Here is a 20206-nt window from a genome sequence, read left to right as displayed (position 1 = left end):
AAATGTATTTACTTCGCATTCAAATTCGTTTATTTGTACATTTTGCCTATCTAAAATAAATTTACGAGACGATCTAAAACATGTTTCTCGATATTTGTTCAGTTTCAATAAAAGATGGCATCAATAAAGGTGCAACCTTTTAAAACATTGCTCCGTCTCCCCAGTGAGAGTTCTAATTTTTATTTATCAAAATTAAAATATACTCTTCTGTTGAAATACATGTAATGTCATATAAATTTTTAACTTCATTGTGTAATTTATTATGCACTTATGCTTTTACGTTTCGCATTAGTCACGTATAGTATTAATCTTTAGCCCTAAGACAGGTACGTGTTGGTATTTTCTTAGTTTTTTTCCTATTTTTATTTTATGGTGAAAATATAATTATTTATTTTTGTTATTGAGATTGACGTGTGTAAAGCAAGTATATGTTCATTGTGATAAATTCAATGCAATTTCAGTCTCTTAGTGTATAATTTGGAATTAAAAATGAGGGGAAATAATATAGTTTATTTTAGTTTACTGCTTTCCTTTTTTAATAAGCCCATACTTGTTTCAGTTTATAACTTTTCGTAATAAGGGAAAGAAAATTTGTCTTTCATTACACCAAAGAAATTATATAATTTTTAAGTGGCCTTAGATTATTATTATATTTTCCTGCGACCAACTAAAACGACGTGTAGTTGCCTGCGACTTTTCATCTAAATAAGTTTGAATTTTTTTGAACATAAATGTATACTTTGTTTTTAATTTTTCACAATGCTTCCCTCTGTATTTATTGGTTCTTTATATTTCAGTTAAAACCTAGAATCTGAAAAAACGTGATACCTAAACTTTGCATAGTTAGGTAATTCTCCGATGCGTGGGTAACTTGTGTTCATCAGGTACATATGCTATATTTATCAGTTATAATGCATGTATATTTTTAGCAGAAAAGTATTCTGTAGTGTCTTTTTGTTATTCAAAAAACGAATGATAAACTTTCATTCGTAATTACATTACTATGTGTGTAAAATCTTAGACATATTCTTTTTAAAATACATGCATTTCTAATTTCTTTTTTCTTTACATTTGTTACTAGTAATGTCTAGTACTAATAAATTCTGGAATTTTTAGCATGTCATATTTATCGAGTTCAACTGTATATACAGTCGGACCTCCATATATCGAACTTTGGGCAATCTGCATGATGTTCATTATATAGAAAAACTCTCTATAAATCGAAAAAATCTCCATATATCGATTTTTTTTGAAGCCTAATTGGATATTTTCCCTCATTTTAGAAATTTACCTCCCAAAAAATGAAAGTCTGGAGAAAAGAGAAGGTCACTGCAAACCCCACAATCAGCTGGAGTTGGAAGGGTGGACCCCTGGGGTGGACAAACATGTTTCTTCATTGAAATTACACCGGACTCCCACCCACCTCTACTAGTTTTCCAATTTTGGTTGTGACTTGTCCCATTGAAAAACTAGTTTATTGATATCCCTTTTGTCTAATGGTGATTCCTCTCTCCATGTTTATTGTTTAGTTTCAGTGAAAATTGTTCTAACTAGTAGTGTTCACTCTGGAGGAGAAACGGGCAGGGTGCTGGTCTATGAAAGGGGCACTGTTATCATAAAAAGGGCACTATTCAATGCGGTTACCCCCCCCCCCCCCCAAACCAAAGAGCAATGACGCACCCACTCAAAAAGCACTTAGTGCCTCCCCCCCCCCCCAAAAAAAAGGAGAAATAACAATTTAACGCCTTGCAAAAATTCAAACAGTGTAGTTTGCACCATGAGCCCCCCCCCCCCTCTTCCCTCTTCGATGGCCACCACTGACTTCAGAATTAAATATAGTGATATTATCCAGAGTCACTTGCCTTTAGAAAAGGGTTCGCTTGACTAAGCACATTTTCTCCACTCCTTGAGTAGCATTTAGCTAATGCTGAAATTTGGTTTTTGGGTGTTTTTCAACATTATTTTGGGTTGTAAATTTGACTACTTATTCCATAAGAGTAAAAACTCTAGGAATTTCAAAATCCTTTGAATTGCAATGCAAGAAGAACAGTATTTAATTACGAATCCCCCCTTCCTAGATAAAAAAAAATTTCCTAGTAATCTGCATTATACCATGAAATATTTTAGTAGACATCAAGATCATGATAAATGTAAATTAAACTTTTTGAAAAATATTGAATTTCAAGCTAAACATTAAATTAAAATACTGTGAGCTCATTTTTTTTTAAATTAGTATATTTTTGCAAAAAATCAGGGATTACCAATGAGGAAATAAGGATTAAAATCCTATTTGCAATAATTAATAGAAAAGACTAAAAACAAGTACAATTTTTTAGTATTTAAAATGAAAAATAATATATGCTAATTAAAGTTGCACAGTTAAAATATACATTCCATTTGTTAAAAAACTGAAATACTTACAAGATGCAACGGATTGAAATCTCAAACACTGGAAGTAATTTTTGGCGAACATCCCAAAAATAGCGTTATGAGTTTTTGAAATAAAACATAAAACAAGCTGATCTTGGGTTGCATATGTCAAAACAACTTCCGATTGTCAAATATATTACAATATTTACAAGATGGAAAAGGATTGAAATCTCAAAGATGAGAAGCGCTTCCGCGAAATGAAAGTTCAATGTTGGCATGGTTTCAAAAATAAAGTACTTTTTAAAAATAAAACATAAAATATGCTAATATAAGTCAGAATGTGTCAAAATAATTTCCAGCTGTCAAAAATATTACTATATTTACAAGATGCAAAAGGATTGACATCTCAGCACGGTGGACGATTTTGTGCGATGCACGTGTTAAGCATGTTAAGAAAATTACATTGATAAAATGTTTAAAAAAAAAAAAAAAAAAAACGCACAATTCAACAAATGCCTAAGAAATTCAAGCACTACAAAAGCTTTCATAATTTTTTCAATTACTTAAAAATGAACTTTTTTCCTAAGCCTTTTTCAAGTTCTATCAAAAGCATACCAACCCTTCTTCTATTCTATTTTGCAGAAGAAAAATGCCTGAAACATAACTAATCTTCATATTTTATCTGCTGGCATCTATATTATTTTCTTCCAACTCTTTAAATTTCCTTTTAGCAGAAGGCACCTGTCGTTTGCGTTCTCACTCTGATTTTTCCCAACTACCCCTTCTACTTTTCCTGGAACAGACATCTCCTGATCCTACAGCAGAAAATACTATGAAATGTTTACTCTCCTTTTTGATTCTCAGAAGATCAAAGATGGGGCTAGAACGAAACAATTTCTCCCTCCCCCATTCACAGATGACCGGACCTCTTCCCAACCCTTTTAAGTCCCCCCTGGGAAGAAGGAAGAACTTGCTTTTACTCTCTTTGCCTAGGTGTTGGCTTCTCCTTTTATTTATGGGGCAGTTTTAAGGGTGAAATTCTAGGGACAATGACAATACTTGAATGTTTTTGTGACCGATCGCTGGGCAGATGAAATTGGGGGCATTCTGCCAATATGAAAAAGGGCAGGGCGCTGCGCCCTTCAAAAACAGCCTAGTGGGAACACTACTAACTGGTGCTTTGCCCATTCGATTTGATTTTATTTTCCCTCTCAATTATAATGTCAAAAAGAAAATCCCTTAGTTTTATAAAGTGGATTTGTGGAACGACGTAGATTATGGTATGAAAAAAAGACATTTCTGTGAATTTTTGTTCTTCCCCAAGCACTGTATCAACTATCATAAAAAACCAAAATGCTGCAATGAAATCATATGAAACTATTGAGCCCAATAGAAAACATTCAAAAACATTCAGTTATGAAACAATTGACGAGGCCGCCTTGAAGTGGATCATGGTTGTTCGAGACCAAAATTTGCCAATAATCTGGTCCACTCATCAGAGAAAAGGCATTGGAGTATGCAAAGCATTTTGGATGTGATGAATTTCAAGCCAGTTCTGTGTGGCTCAACAAATTTAAGAAAAAGCATGCAATCAAAGAAAAGGTTGTTTTTGGAGAAAGCAGAAGTGTGGATGATGCATTTTGTGATGACTGGAGAAAAATGAGTTGAAAAAAGTCCTGAATGATTATCAGCCTGATAATATTTTCAACGTTGATGAAATGAGACTCTTTTACAAGTGTTTACCCAACAAAACTTTAACTTTAAAAGAAGACTCACAGCGGCAAAAGTAGCAAAGACAATAACTGTACTTGTTGATGCTAACATGAGTGGCAAAGAGAAGCTTCGTTTATTGGTCATAGTAAGAGTAAGAATCCAAGAGTGACTAAAAATGTAACATCTTTAGAGGTTGACTACGATCCAATAAGAAGGATGACTAGTGACATTTTTGAAGACTGGATTTCGAAATTGGACAGAAAAATGCATGATCAAAACAGAAAAATTGCTTTACTTGTAGACCCTGCCCATCCCAATGTGTCTTCAAAACTGTCAAATGTGAATTTGCTTTTTCTTCCCCCGAACGCCACTTCAAATTTACAACCAATGGACCAGGGTGTTGTAAAAAACTTGAAACTTCATTACCGAAAACTTATTCTTCGACTCATCTAGGGGCATTAGAAAACAAAGAGACAAATTTACATAAGGTGATTGATTTGAGGATATGTGTGGCAGAATTAGCCAAAGTATGGGAAAATGACGTTTTAGAATCAACAATAAACTTTTTCACAAAAGCTGGATTTGATATTTTGCTGTCTAGTTAATTCCCTGAAGTCCGTCAGATTGGACGATCCAGAGAGACAATCATCCATGTAAAAATCGTTGAGGACGATTTCCGAGGCTAATGGGAAGCTTTTTTCTTCATCCCTTGCAAGTTGTTGCAGCGTTCTTGTAGCAAGATACGGGCTGCTTGCACATCCGTATGTGACAGTTTTCAAGCGAAAAATTTTGTCTGGTTCCTCCTTCCCTTCTCTCCACAAGATTTTTTGGAAATTAGAGTGAGAAGGATCTACTTCGATTTGGCGAAACATTTTATTGATATCAACAGTAAACGCCCAAATATGTTTTCTAAAACGCGTTGTTATAGCAAAGAGATCATCTTGGATCATTCCTCCCTTTAATAACAAATCATTTAGTGACTTCCCGTTAGTGGTTTTGCAACTCCCGTCAAAAACAACTCTTAATTTTGATGACGTACTGGACGGTCGGAGCACACCATGATGGCGAAAGAAAAAGCCCTCTTCAGGATTTTTATCTTCAACTAATTCCTCCATATGGCCTAAATTTTCATATTCTTGAAAAAAATCTACATACAATTCTTTTAATTTTGGGTCGCGATCTAATTTTTTCCACAACTGAGTTAATCTCTTTGAAGCGATTTGCTGAGAATCCCCCAATCCCTCATCATTTGATATTTGAGGTTTAAAAGGCAAATAAACAACGTATCTACCATCATTCTTCCGATAATGAGTATTTAAAAAATGTTCATTGCAATAACGCAATTCTTCACTAACTATTGGTTTGGTTTGATCAACCTGCTCAATTTCCCAAAAGGAGGTTAATGCTTTGTCCAAACGCTCAGATTCTAAAAGTAGAAAACATGAATTAGATGATGGTTTATCGGATTTTGATGGGGGTACAGTACCTGATACGATATGACCAAATACAGTTTCAACTAAATATAATTGTGAGTTATCAATTTTAATTTTATTTTTGCCTAAAAGATCAAAAAACAGGGAAGCTCCCAGTATTACATCTACCTTTTTTGGAATATTCCATGCATTGTCCGCTAGTTTCACATTGGACGGAAAATTATAATTAGAAATATTTATATGACATGGAGGGAAGACAGCAATTTTTGGAACAACTAACATATCCAGATGGTATAATTTAGATTTAGTTTCGTTAGATAACTCAGTTGAGATAAATGATTTTGAATTACAAATGGAATCACTGATTCCTGCAATGGGAACGTGGGTTTTTTGCTTCTTTAATCCTAAAGAATTTGCGGCATTCGTGGTATTAAATTAACACTTGAGCAGCAATCTAAGGAAGCCACAAATGAACTGAATGATCCACTGCTATTTTTCAAATAAATCACAGCTGTGTTCAAAATAACACAAGGATTTTTCTGATTCTCATGCGCTAGTAAGGCGGTTGAAGTAGAAAGGAAGGAAGGGAGGGTTTTAAAAATAAAGTACTTTTTAAAAATAAAACATAAAATACGCTAATATAAGTCAGAATGTGTCAAAATAATTTCCAGCTGTCAAAAATATTACTATATTTACAAGATGCAAAAGGATTGACATCTCAGCGCGGTGGACGATTTTGTGCGATGCACGTGTTAAGCATGTTAAGAAAATTGCATTGATAAAATGTAAAAAAAAAAAAAAAAAAACGCACAATTCAACAAATGCCTAAGAAATTCAAGCACTACAAAAGCTTTCATAACTTCTGATTCTCATGCGCTAGTAAGGCGGTTGAAGTAGAAGGGAAGGAAGGGAGGGGTGGACTTGATATATCGCCTACTTGAGAAGACGTATTGGCGTCTTCATTTTTTTCTTGCTCGATGCAATGAATCAGACTATGATGAGCCTTATTGCAAATGAAGCATTTGCTCTTTGAAAGGCAAGGATTTGGAAGATGGTTATTCAAACAAATTCTACAAAAGTTATACTTATTTACTAGACCTATTCTTTTGTTTAAATTCATTTGTTTAAATTTCTCACACCGGTATAAGGGGTGCGTTTCATTGCAATTGAAAATCACACATTGCTTAGTTTTATTATTATTTTTCAGAAGAAGAGAGTGGTTTTCACTATTTGGATGGGTGCCAAGTTTCATATTAACTTGGAACTTCTTTTTCTGCGTTTGAGAAGTAGACGCTTGAATTATTCTCGAACGCTCTTCTAAAAAGCTTAAGAAATCGTTCAGTTTCGGAATGACATTTTTGTTTAGTTTCATTTCGAAACTCTTCCTGACATCTGGATCTAATTTTTGAAACAAGATGTACAGAATTAATGTGTCTGACAGTTCATTAGATTTCAATCCAAGTAAATCTAATGCGCGGATTTGACATTTTGTATCATCTATCAGTTGCATTAACTGATTGGGAGAGTCTTGAATCTTAGACATAGTTAATATTTTAAACACATAATGTTCTATTACTGCGCGTTTATTTTCATATCTGTCTTCTAAAGGTGACCAAAGAGAGTCATATGTATCTTGAGACGATTCAAGTCTTTTAGCTTCTCCCCTTAAGCAACTTTTTAAATAACATAATTGTTGCGTGGGGGTTAGTTCAGAATTATTCCTGATTATTGACATGAATTGAACTTTAAAGTTCTGGAAATCTTCATACCTTCCCGAAAATGAGGGTAAGGGTAAGTCGGGAATTTTAAATTTGTTTACATTTTTAACAGTTTCTTCGTTAGCAGAATTGCTGCTTAATTTCGAGAGGAAAATATTAATTTTTACCTCTGCTTGATCCAGGTCGTCTTGAAGCTTCATTGTCAGGGATAGAGCGTCCTTTAGATCGATTTCATCCGGGAGTCTTGTATAGGACAAGAACATCTCTTCAAGTGCTGATTTCAGTTTGAGAACAGTTTTCATTTTGCTTTTTAGCAAAATTTCTGTTTCTGTCACATCTTCAATATCCAGGGTAAATAAAGATGCGAACTTACACAATTTCTCTACTTTTACTTTTAGCGCTCCGCGTTGACGGTTTAATCCAACAAGTGTTGAAGTCATTTTGCTGGAGCTCAGGGTCGCACGGACCAATGATGAGAGCTCAGAAATAAGTGGACTGTATTATGAAAATTTTTAAGTATTTTATTAATGCCAAGGGGGCATTGAATTGATAATGGTTCCTTACATAGGCCAAGGGGCCATTACATATATGTGCAGGGCACAGCTGAAATAGTTCTTCGCATAGGCCAAGGGGCTGTTACATATGTGTGCAGGGCACAGCTGAGGATTACTTCCTCATTCGTTGAACATCCAATTGCTTCTGCTAGCTTACTCCTACTTGCCGTAGGTGGTGCTGCTGTAGGGCGTGACAGGGCACACCGAACACCGGCTTCTGTGTCATTTTGTTACCAGGGCCGTCGCAAGGTCAAAAATCTGAAGGAGTGTACACATTTGGCAGCCCCTTAATTGTTTCAAGCGCATGTTCCAATTTTCAGAGAGAGAGAGAGAAGATTCCGCTTCTGGTTTAGCAGGGATAGTCATATTAAAGGATAATATTCAGTCAGAAATAGTGAGTGTCGGAGGGCTACCTCCTGAATTTTTTCAAAAATGAAGATATAAAAACGCAGTTTTAGACTGTATTTTAAGTTTGGGAGGAAGGAGAGAGGAGGTCAAGGAAAGTAGAGATGAGACGGGCTTAGCCCGGGCCCGACAGCCCGAGCCCGGGCTCGAAGCGGGCTCGGGCTCTAGAACTGAAAATAGGTTTCGGGCTCGAGCTCAAGCACAGATATTCAATCGCCAATCTCCATACAAATTCAAAGCAAATAAATATTTTCCTTCTGTGAGAAAATGAAAGGAACATTTAAATCAGTTCAATCAATGTCGAATTTACCCCTCCCCCCCTCCCAAATAAGTAAATAAATTAACGCTTATTTATAGTGTTTTTTTTGCGATTACTATTCCAATATGTCATACACTAATGTATTTGAAGTGGAGCATTTTAAGAAAATTTAGAAACTTCTGTTAATGAAAAACATTTGACGTAACATTTTTCATTAACAGAGAGCTGTAGAAAAGGCAGTTTTAGAAGATTTTTGGTAATGTCTTGGTAAAGAGATTCGGAGTCCAACCCCTGGCAAAAATTTTCAAAATTGAAATTCAGTTAACACAGTCGTGGGCAATTTTCAATACTGTTGGAATAGTAGGGGGTTTAAGAGATCTCCCCCGAAAAATTTTCTGAATTAAAGCCTTAACAATGAAGTTTTTGAGGAACTTCGGTAATATTTGGAGGAGGACAGGTTCCGGAGACCTCAAGAAGTTTTTTAAATTAAAGTTCAAAAGACGAAATTTATTCCATCTTGAATAATGATGAATGTGTAATTGAGAGGGCTTTTATCGGGGGTTACATTGGGAGCACTCTCAAGGTTTTTCGATATTGTAGTCCTAAATACTCATGTGCAGTAGGCCATCTTTAATGACATTAAGCCGGGGTGGTGTTTGAGAACGCTTTCTTGGAATTTTTTAAAAACCAAAGTTTTGAAAGCTCACATCCTTTGGGCTTTGGGGCTTTTTTTTTTTTTTTTTTTGGCTTTGGGGACGTAAAAAGAAATGTTTGGAGTTCATCGCTCTTCCCTCAGTTTGGCTATATCCCTATCTTCATTTTAAATTTTAATTATTCATAAAACTATTGTATCAAGACTTCTTTCAATTTTCCTTCGCCGAAAACGATTTTTTGCTTGAATTTTCCATAGTAAAATTTTCAACTTCCAGCCTAATATTTTTGTTTCCTTGAAATACATGAGTCTGCGGCCCCAGGAAAAGAACTTTTAACATTTTGAATGGATGTGGTAATTTTCTGCGATACCTTAGGTCTTTATTTCACTTCATTTTATTTTAAATATGCCTCCTGCATCTCTTGATCAAGCTTTGATTTGCTTACGATTTTTACATTCAAGCATTAAAAACTTTTAGTGTGAGTATTCATTGCAATAGTTTTAATCTCTCTCTGCATTAACTGTTTTTCTTTTCTATTTGAAATATATTTCGGCGACCCATGCATTTTTCTCTACTTAACAACGATTTGCAGGACATATTTTTCATCAAAAAAATTACATATGGGAATGTTTCAGCAGCCCCAATGAAGTTACCCTATTTATCTTTTTTTCCAATGAAAATTGAAAAACCTTGGTTTTGTATAACTAGGGCTGCCGAGAGACAAAGCGTGAACCACTTTAGTTTTGTCGCCGGTCCTCCCTCTCATTATGCTAATTTTACTCTATGCACTATACTTTAATTTGAGCCGGGCTCATAGTTTCCGACTAGAGATGTACCGAGTAGCACTTTGGCCGAGTACCGAGTACTCGGCTTTTCATTACTCGGCAGAGTACCGAGTACTCGGCCTTTCACGACTCGGCCGAGTTCCCAAGTACCACTTATGTTTTAAGAAGAATCACCAACGCACATGTGATGAATTTTGAACTTATTGGAATAGTTGTATAGACCTCCTTGTCCATATAACAGTTTTTAAAACTAAATTCCTGTTGAAATTTAATTATACATTATTTAAAAAAATTTGTTTATGTCAAAAATTTTACAAAAAAATTATTTTAAAAATTAAAAATATATAAATAAAAGGTATGATTAATCAAGTTGGAATTAAAACAAATTATACCAATCTATTATAGTTCTAGTCCGCCAAACATAAATAAATTTTAAAAGCAAATAAAACAAATATGCAGGAACACTGCAGACACGTGTTTCTGCATTACAAGGAACGTCTTTTTCAGCGCTTAAAATGTGAGCTTAAGAATGTAAAGACATTCGACAGAAGAATCCGACTTTTGGCGGATGCCTTTAAATCCACGAGCTCGCATTTTGTGCATTGAAAAAGGAATTCCTTCTAATGCCAAAACGCGTGTCTGCACTGTGCTTTTAACATTGTTTTATTTCCATTTATATTTTAAGCAAAGGTATTTTTATGTTTCTTATAACTAATTTTTGTTTGTAGCAAATATCCATTTTTAATATAAAAGTTTCATATTTTCTACACTTACTTTTTTTGCACAATTTTTAATAAATAAGTTTTATTAACTTTGGGGACATTAAAATAAAGACTAATTCTATTGAAGCATCACTATCTTCATTGTTCTCAAAATTTAAATTTGACTTGTAAATGATTGCAGAAAATTATATATGCTTGCGCTTTTTTATAAATTTTAATATCTGCCTTGGACAATATTCAACTTTTTGCAACTACTCGGTATTGGCCGAGTATCTGATCAAAATTGGGCCGAGTACCGAGTACTCGGCAAATTGGCCGAGTACCGAGTAGTTACCTAGTACTCGGTACGTCTCTATTTCCGACTAGCCGGACAAACCCACTCTGCGGCCGCGGCCTAATGAATAGTGCCCTGAATCCTTTTTTTTTTGCGTTAAAAAATTTTCGAAGCGTACATTTCCGCGACCCTTAGATAATCTTCATAAAAGTGTTTCATGAATGTTCCAAAATGGTATTTTAAGATGACATCTTCTATTCAAATTTTCAGAAAAAATGCTTTTTGTCACTGTTATTTTAATTGTTTATTTATAATTATTATTATATATTTTTAAACAATGAAGAGTTTCCCTTTTTCTTTGTTTTTTGCATCACAAAAATGAAATTGGCAGCCCCACTTCTGAAAAACTAGGAGGGTGTAGCACTCCCCCACACACCCCCTTGGCGTCGGCCCTGTTTGTTACATTCCCGTTGAACCGACGGTAATTTTTAATTTTTCGATATTTGTAATATGAATCACAGTAATGTAGTCTTTTCTGTATCAGTTCGGCGGTGGTACAAGTTTGAAGCCCGTCGAAATACATTTTGGGGTCCTATTTCTCTGTCACGGAAGTTGTAAAACATTTACCCTAAGCATTTTTGTAACTCCTACGGTGCCCCTAAGGTTATGGGGCCTCTTGCGCAATTGCAACATTTGCTATATATTAAATCCGCCACCGCACGTCAAAACAAACTCTGGTGCAAGTTTTAAAAGGGTTTTCCTGCTCAATGTTTATGATTATTTTAAACTCAATTTTTTACGATTATTTTTTGTATTTCCGAGAACACTTGCGTGCCCCCTTTCCCCTCCCTCTATTTATGAAATTAATTTCTAGTTGTACTTCCGAGTCGTTTAAAACTAACACCATTTATTACATTAGATTTTTTTTTTCAAACTTTATCTATTGTTTGGGATGAATTTGGAGCATTAATGTAAGAAATTGATTAAAGACGTTTTGAATGGTGACATAATTCGGAACATAATTTCTTTTTTCGGCAAAAAAGTTATGTCACTGTTATAGCTTTTATGAAAAATGCAAACTTTTCTATTCGTAAATTTTAAATAAGTATAAAAATATTCCTATTATGATTTAATAGTGTAATTTATCTGTTACCCTTTTTGTTTAATTTGATTACTAAAAAAATTTCTACCTGCATTCTTTCTACTTTAATTGCGTAATTTGTTGACGGTTTCATAGTTTTATTCCTATTTTTTGAATGATTAAACAACAAAATTTTAATGTTTTTTAACTATGTTTAGTATACCTTAATCCATACATTATTACAATATTACTGAAATCTTAGTTATATGTTCAATTAAAAAAAACAAATCAATTAGTTATCAAATAGTCTGTTTGTTTTTCTTCCTTTTTTCTTTCTTTTTTTTCTTTTTGACTCTTGTTCTCTATCTTTCATCATACAGCAGTCAAAAAAAGAGAAGCATAACTACACCCTATACAGATTGTACGTAGTAAGATTCAAAAGTGCGGGGAAAAGCTGTATAAACCCTTACCCAGAATAGTTCACATTAACGAAGCACATCCACCTTCAAAGGGTCACCTTGAGCGACTATGTACTTCAGCCAATGTTCATATAACTTTGGGTAACTCCTGGAAGCATTCTGCGCAATCTTCTGTGATATAGCTTTATCTTTTCCTGGCAAAAGAAAGCGGCGTTAATGCAAATGTTTTTTTTTTTTGCCGAGAACAGGTAAAAGTCACACGGAGCTAAGTCCGACGAAACGTTATGCTATTTGTTTGCCATATCAGAGCATTGATCAATCGAACCGTGCATCCTCAACATGAAAGTCGCCTTCTTCCCCACGATGAAGTTAAAAGCAGCAGCGCAAGAGGCTTTACAGGAGGTTGCGAAAAATGGCTGCCAGGAGTGCTTCTAAAAGCTATACGAACGTTGGCAGAAGTGCACAGTCGTTCAAGGTGACTATTTTGCAGATAGATGTGCTTCGGTAATGTGAACTATTCAGGGTAAGGTTTTATACAGATTGTCCTCGAACTTTTAGATAATACTACGTACGTATGAGTTTTTAACTTACTATTTCATAACGTTTTTGATGCAAGTGTACGCGCTTGAAGACATCACAAGAGAACTTGCGATGATTAACTGAGGAGGTGTTCAAAATGGATATTTCGATCATCTATGTGTTCTTAGGTACATATGCATGTACAGATGTGCCGAAAAAACTTGTGAAGTTTAAATTGGGTGGTCGTAAAATAGAAATTTAGGTTGAAATCTGATTTTTTTTTGTGATTACAATTCCCTATTTGTAGAAAGGAAGTAAAGTGAAATGAATAAATAATCTTTTAAATCCCTAGCAATCTTAGCAATTTATTTCCGTTAGATTTTTTTTTTTTTTTTTTGCCAACGGCATCAGCCATTGGCCATCTTTGAACAATCGGCATCGGCCCATCGGCCAAAAAATGCAATCGGTCGAGCCCTAATGAATTCCTGAGCGTCAATGATAGGTTGATTGTTGCTGATTATCCTGCAGACAAAGATATATTAAGTTCAATTACTGGTACTGAAAAGGAAATTGAAGAAATTGAATATGGAAACATAACCAAGCCAAAAAACAAAATGCGAGAAGTTTTTGAAACAATACGTAGTGGCCTGCAATGCGTGAAAAATGTTCCTGATGAAGTGTTTAGCGGACTGAATAAATGTGAACATTTTTTTCATGAACATTCTATAAAACAGGCTGTTCAGCAAGATATCCGTAGTTTTTTTAAGAGTAGCAGGGGCGTAGCTAAGGGGGGGGTTTTGGGGACAAAACCCCCCCCGAAAAGTTAGTCTCAAAAAAAAAGAGAAAAAGAAGAGAGAAGTGAAAGAAAAAAAAAAAGAAGAAAAGGAAAAAATTCCAAGCGATTATACATATATATATATATATATATATATATATATATATATATATATATATTATATACATATATATAATATATTATATACATATATATATATATATATATATATATATATATATATATATATATATATATATATATATATATATATATATAAAAGAAGTAACCCCCCCCCGAAAGTCGGGTCTAGCTACGCCACTGAAGAGTAGTATATAATCATTGTAACTGCTGTTTGGGCTATTTTGTTTTTTGAAAGGTATGTAATATTCAATAAATCTTTCATATATATTCATCTTTTTACTCTTAACTTTCATTTAATCTGATGCTCGTATTAATTAGAAATTATGTTTCGTCACGTTGTGTCAGAAACTGGTTTTTCACGTCAAAAAACCCAACCCTGGACAAAGTAATTAACTGGACTTTAATTAGCAGAGATGTGTCGTTTTTCTCCCTCTTTTCATGATCTGAAATCTCGTAACTATACTACTGGCAAGTTGCAAACTATTCCAATTTGAGCCAAACGGTAGATGAGAGGAAAAAAATGAACCTTCAAATGATTCAGTGTAAGTTGGTCAACTTAAAGGTGCGGCATGCCGAGAACTAATGTACTACTCATTAATGTATCCCCGCTGGCAACAAGAAGGGGTAGAGTCCCCAAACCACACCACCTTTGGCCAAATTTTCCTCCACTCGAACGTTTACCAAGTTTTACCGCTCGTAAAAGGACTATTTTCACAAGCATCATTTGTAGTTTGAATCATCTTCGTACATCAGCAAGAAAAATTCTGTCATTTGATGAACTGTGATTTACAATTTAAGAACACAATGAAAATAGAGCATATTTTTCTGAGAATGAATTGGTATTCTCATTCGAGGTTTGATTTTCATTCGTTCAGAAGTTGAGAAAATGTGTTTAATTTGAAAGCATTTTTGAAAACCATCACTAAAATTTAAGATCCGGAAAATTATGCTTCTGGGCAATTCCACGGTGTCGGACGTAAGAATTGCACGAAATTCACTTTAAAAAACCAACACATTTATTGGATAACAATTTTGAAACAGATCAAAATATTTTTTTAAATACTTACTAATGTATGTGGAACTTTTTAGCATAAAAAGAATTTCTGATACAAAATTTTATTTTACGAAAAAAAATATTTAACTCATGGTGTCGGACGTATGAGCTGAATCTGAAAAATGAGACTAGCAAAACTAAAATCTAAGATTCAGGTCAATGGCTTAATCTGCAACAATGAAACTACTTTTATGTCAAAGAGCAATGATGAAATATTAATAACTCACAAATATTTTTAAAATTTTATAGGTATTAAGTGCCAAAATAGGGACTTCAGTATTGGTGTCGGACGTAAAAACTTGGTGTCGGACGTAATATGTACAAAATTACCATGGTGTCGGACGTAAACAAGTGTTTAAAACCTATTTAAATTACTTTTAATTTTGCTTTAAACCTTGAGTAATATGTTAATGACAATAAATGAGATGTTTAGATAATTACAACATTAAATATCAAATATTTTTCGTAAATGTTGATTATCAGCCACTTCTAATTGGGATAGGTGGAAAAAAATTCTTAAAAATATTTTATTTTGTATAGAAGATTTTATCTTCCTCTTTTCGCCATTTAAAGTGCCCTTCTGTCCTATACATCACAGATATTTCAATCATTTCACCATTTAACAGAGGAATGCATCCTGGGTAATGTACAGACTCATAGTTAACTGCAACCCAGTTGTGTACTTTAAGTTGTGCAAAATCTTCAAATTCATCCAATGCATCACTGTCAGATAATTCTTTAGAACAACCATCCTAAGTGTTTTTGAGGAAGAAGTGTCTGAGACAGTAATTTTATTCAATTAAATTGCTTTGACTTGAGTGCATGCAGTACTACAAGGGTTTTCTCAAATATTGTTACAATGTTGCTGAATTATGCATGGTCTCTTCTGATGATATGTGTACTTAAAGTTCACTGCCGATTAATGAAGAAGCCACAGATGCATAATTCTTGTGGCATACTGCTCAACACTATTCCAGCTTGTCTAGTACAATGAACCTTTGGTTGCAGTGGGTGGTCTGATTTGGTTGTGACCCCCCGCCGTCATTTTACTTCCAGCTTTTACATTACGCCACTTTTTTTGTTATCTTACCAACTATGCTGTCTACAGCTCCTTCCCCAGGGAACACTGCAAAGAAATTCCGGGTTAATTTTGTGTTGAATTTCTGCTCAAAAAAATGTAAATTTTGTTAATAGGTAGCTTTGCTTAAATTGTAAGCTGGGTCTATCTGAGAAAACTTGTATATTTTTAGTGCTTGAGTATTTAGTTTTAAGATATTCCAAAGGGTAACTCATAAATTTATGCACAGCAAGTTTAGTATGATCCAAAGTATCAAAAATTATTGCAAAATTTTGAAAGAATTCTTTGGAAATTCACACATGGGATGTGAAGATCGTGGCTTGGGCTTGGCATGTGCCCAGTTTGCCAGATTGGATTTCGTTCTGTTGTAAAATTGTTGCATTTTGATATGCTTGAAATAAAGAAAAAACTATTCCTTATAAGTTCAGTGCTTCTAGGGGGAAAAAATACGTAACAAATTGGACCAGTTGTGTGATTAATCAATTACCAGTTTAATGGTTTAAAAAAAATGTTTTAAAGTAAGAGTACTATTAATAAAGACATTTTAATGACTAAAGTATAAAGAAATGTTATTATTGCTGTCCTCTATCCCTTCTATTTTAAATCAAAGAAATTCCGTTATCAGAACAAGGTAATAAATTTAAAAACCTTGGTGTCGGACGTAATGTGGTGTCAGACGTAATTAATTTTTTACGTCCGACACCATAAAATAACAAAAAACTATTTATTTGAATTTCGTTTGGATTGCACATTTTCAATAGTAACTGATGTTCTGATTTGCAGGTGAAATGTTTTGTAAAATATCCCATCCTATTTTATACAGCACTAACTTTTAGGCAATTTAGTGTCGGACGTAATTTTATCAAAGTGCCTGAAGCACTTTGATAAAATAAGCTTTTAAAGACAAAAATATTTTGTTTATGTCTCATTTTTTGTGCTACATTTGTTCTAAAGTGTTGTGGCAGGAATCTGAATCAGTTACAATTTGAAAAATATTGCAACTATAGTTTGAAATACCAATTCCAACAAGACATTAAAAAATCCATCATGGCAGCATGTCAAAAATACCTTTCTTCAAAGGCTTGTAACTCTTATAAACATAAACTTTTGTGGTAATTTTAATTATTTTCATATAATTCAACTCATAAGCTTCAAAATGACACCTAATTTGTGAGAAAAAAAGGATTTTGAAAAATTGGTCATCAGTTCCCCATTTCCGTGGAATTGCCCCTGAAAAAATAAAAAAAGTGTATTACTGATTGCGAATCCCGGTGGAGTAATCTCAACCCACTCAAAATATGTAACTTCATCACCTTCTGAGATTTTGATTTTCTTATAGATGGTTTTTGCTCAAGAACTGCAAATTTTGGACAAAATTTGCAGTTCCTATTCGATATGTGTTTTGCTGTATCCAATTCGGCTTCATTGAAAATGCCCGTATGGCTTCATTAATGTTTGTCATTGTATCAGTACATTTGATAAGAAAAATATTGTGTACGTTTTGTAAGTTAATGGGGATCTTTTGCTATATGTCCACAGTTATTTAATCAGTAAAACCAACTGCACTGGAGACACAGTCCATATTTTCAACGAGCGCCTTATTTTTTGAGCAAAAATCCTTTCTCCTCTCTAGTAGTCTAGTCTCCTTTACTAATTTCCTTTGCTAGCAACTTTTGCGCACCAAATGATAATTGAAACTTGGAATCTTATTGCAGTGCTCTACAATTAATGTTGCGGAATTCGGCAAGACTACTTGTTCAAGTAACAAAAGCCGTTCTTCCTAAGAAGCAACCCTTTTTCTGTTTGACATTAAAATTCAACTTTTAGAACAAAGTGAATCCTGTGGGATTAGTTCCGTACAGTCCCGAAATCCCGTGGGACTGAATTCGGCGCGGGATTGGAAACCCTAGTATATGTCAGGGGTGATTGTGTTCCGGTGTGTTACCGGATTTTCGGTATTTTCATCTTGAATTCCGGTATCTTCATCTTCGAAAATACCGGAACTTCTATGTTTTCAAAAAAACGCACTTTAGTAAAATTTAGGGCCATGTTTAATGAAACGAAAAAATCCAAATTGAAGACATTTGGTATAAATATAAAGCGTAAGCTACGGTCATGTTTTTTAAATTGGGGGAAGGTAGGAAGAGAAAATTGATAAGAGCTTCAATTCCTGTCTTTGTTCTTAATGGCAGTTGGAGGAATTAATCGTATGCAAATATTTTCTTTATTTTATATTCTGGTTTATGATCTTTATCTGCGTGTGTTCTGTTGTTATTGAACTAATTCTAATTATACTTTATCGTTATTAATATGCTCCTCGTAAATATAAATTAGTTTAATTAAATTTTACTAGTTAACTCTTACTTTTCATTTCGCTACTTTTTTTGTTTGATAAATTTATTCATTTGAACTTTGCATGTTCTCATTTAAAAAATGAGGTATCTGGATAAATCTGAAGATATTGGCTCCATCGATGCAGGAAAGAAGAACAAGTTTAATTGGGAATGGTTAAACAGAGTGGATTCCTACAATGAAAAGATAGAAATATAGTAAAAAAATTGATAGGGCTGGATTTTGGTTTTGTGTTTCTTGCAACAAGCCCTTTACATATGCTAATGATGGTGTGAAGGCATTATTGCAATGCAACATTCTTCTACAAATACTCATAAAAGAAACCGGGAATCATTAAAAAATGCTGGTGTATTAGGCTTTAGTGTATTAGTAAATGAATGTAATTAATGGTTAAGGATTCAGATACAAAGGAAGAAAATAAAACATTCTTTGAAAAATTTTAAGAAATGAAAAAAATTAAATGAATTAAAATTCCCACCATGCACATGGACGTATGAAGTCCAATTAAAACTTCGAGTTTTAGCCCCAACAAATAACTATGTATCTAAATTATTTATATACATAATATGATGTGTACATACACGTAATGTGTATATATATGCCCATCAAAACACATTTTCTTCTTGGAAAAAAAAGTTCAGGTATTTTTTCATGGAGTTACAATCACCCCTGATATGTATGTGTATATAATATTTTTAATTATGTCATCTATCTTATTTCCCTCTCTCTAATCAAGTAAATATTTCTTTTCAGTTTTTAATTTGGAAAGTTTCTTTGAAACCATCATCAAATGTCTAATCACAGTCCAATGCATGAAGACTCCAACTATTCAAGTTACTCTAGCATGAATGGGGACAACATGAAAGATAATATCTGCCGCGACTACTTACGTAATGTCTGCAACAGAGGTAGTAGTTGCAAATTCAGGCATCCTGAAGGAGATGAAGCTAAAGCCCTTGGTAAGAAAGATTTAATATTTTGCCATGATTTTCAAAATAAGGAATGCCGTCGACTTAACTGCAGGTTCATTCATTGTACAAAGCAAGAGGAAGAGCTGTACCGCTCCAGTGGGTACATTTCAGATCATATAATGGAGAGCGTTTCCCAAAAAGGTGGAGGTCAATTGATTTCAAGCATTCCAGTTTGTAAAGATTTTTTAAAAGGGGAGTGTAAGCGAGGAGGGAGATGCAAGTTTAGACATATCACTGCTGCACAGTACTATTTGGAGAACAACAACCTCAATTCTCGTAGGGGCCAGTTTGAAAACTATGATCGTCCATTTGATGGGTTTCCTGCATGCGAGCCACAGCCAAAAAGACAGGCTTATGAAACTAATAACTTTTCTACATTTAGCAGCGGGAACTCCGTGTCTGAATCCCACCAAATTTTACCTCAACATTACCGCATGCTTCAAGAAGAAAATGCTAGGATGCTGCACAAGATTGAAGAACTTAAAAAACAAGTAGTTGACCTTACAGCAACCAATCAATTTTTGCGTGAACAAAATGAACAGTTGAGGGGTTTAGCTAGTAAAGATTGGTATATGTCAGCTAATCAAAATTACTATCTCCCGCAGTGAGAATTATTCATGTAGCATTGTTTTTTTTTCTCATGTCACATTAATGTTGTTACAAATTTTAATGCATTGATGTTAGTACAAAAACAATTGAAAACATACTATAGAAAGTTTGTGTATTTCTATAGAACTTGTACTGAAGAGTTCTCTTCAAGCATAAATGTTGAATCTTTTTATGCAGTGACGCTTATCATTTTGTTATAATGGTATTCTTATAGTTTAATAATTAACATGTGCAGATGTTTTCATGGATACACTTTTAATAGAGATTATAACTGCACTTGGTAGGGAAGTGTTTAAGCTACACATTTCCTGTTCATAC

General features: G+C 34.0%; 1 protein-coding gene across 1 annotated transcript; it reads left to right on the top strand.

Moving 5' to 3' along the window:
• The first annotated feature begins 204 nt into the window (after positions 1–204).
• Positions 205–19887, top strand: LOC129223070 (zinc finger CCCH domain-containing protein 10-like). Its single transcript, XM_054857636.1, has 3 exons — positions 205–326; positions 798–884; positions 19062–19887. The coding sequence occupies exon 3, from the start codon at positions 19099–19101 to the stop codon at positions 19885–19887; it is 789 nt and encodes a 262-aa protein (XP_054713611.1). The 5' UTR covers positions 205–326; positions 798–884; positions 19062–19098.
• The last annotated feature ends 319 nt before the right edge of the window (positions 19888–20206 follow it).

The sequence above is a fragment of the Uloborus diversus genome, chromosome 5 (genome assembly GCF_026930045.1).
Source record: "Uloborus diversus isolate 005 chromosome 5, Udiv.v.3.1, whole genome shotgun sequence".
Taxonomy (NCBI): domain Eukaryota; kingdom Metazoa; phylum Arthropoda; class Arachnida; order Araneae; family Uloboridae; genus Uloborus; species Uloborus diversus.
Note: the sequence above shows the minus strand (reverse complement) of the source record. Positions and strands in the feature narration are given on the sequence as shown.

What these genes read in the sequence shown, in the direction of transcription:
- LOC129223070 (XM_054857636.1), top strand. Translation starts at nt 19,099, where the DNA reads ATGTCTAATCACAGTCCAATGCATGAAGACTCCAACTATTCAAGTTAC.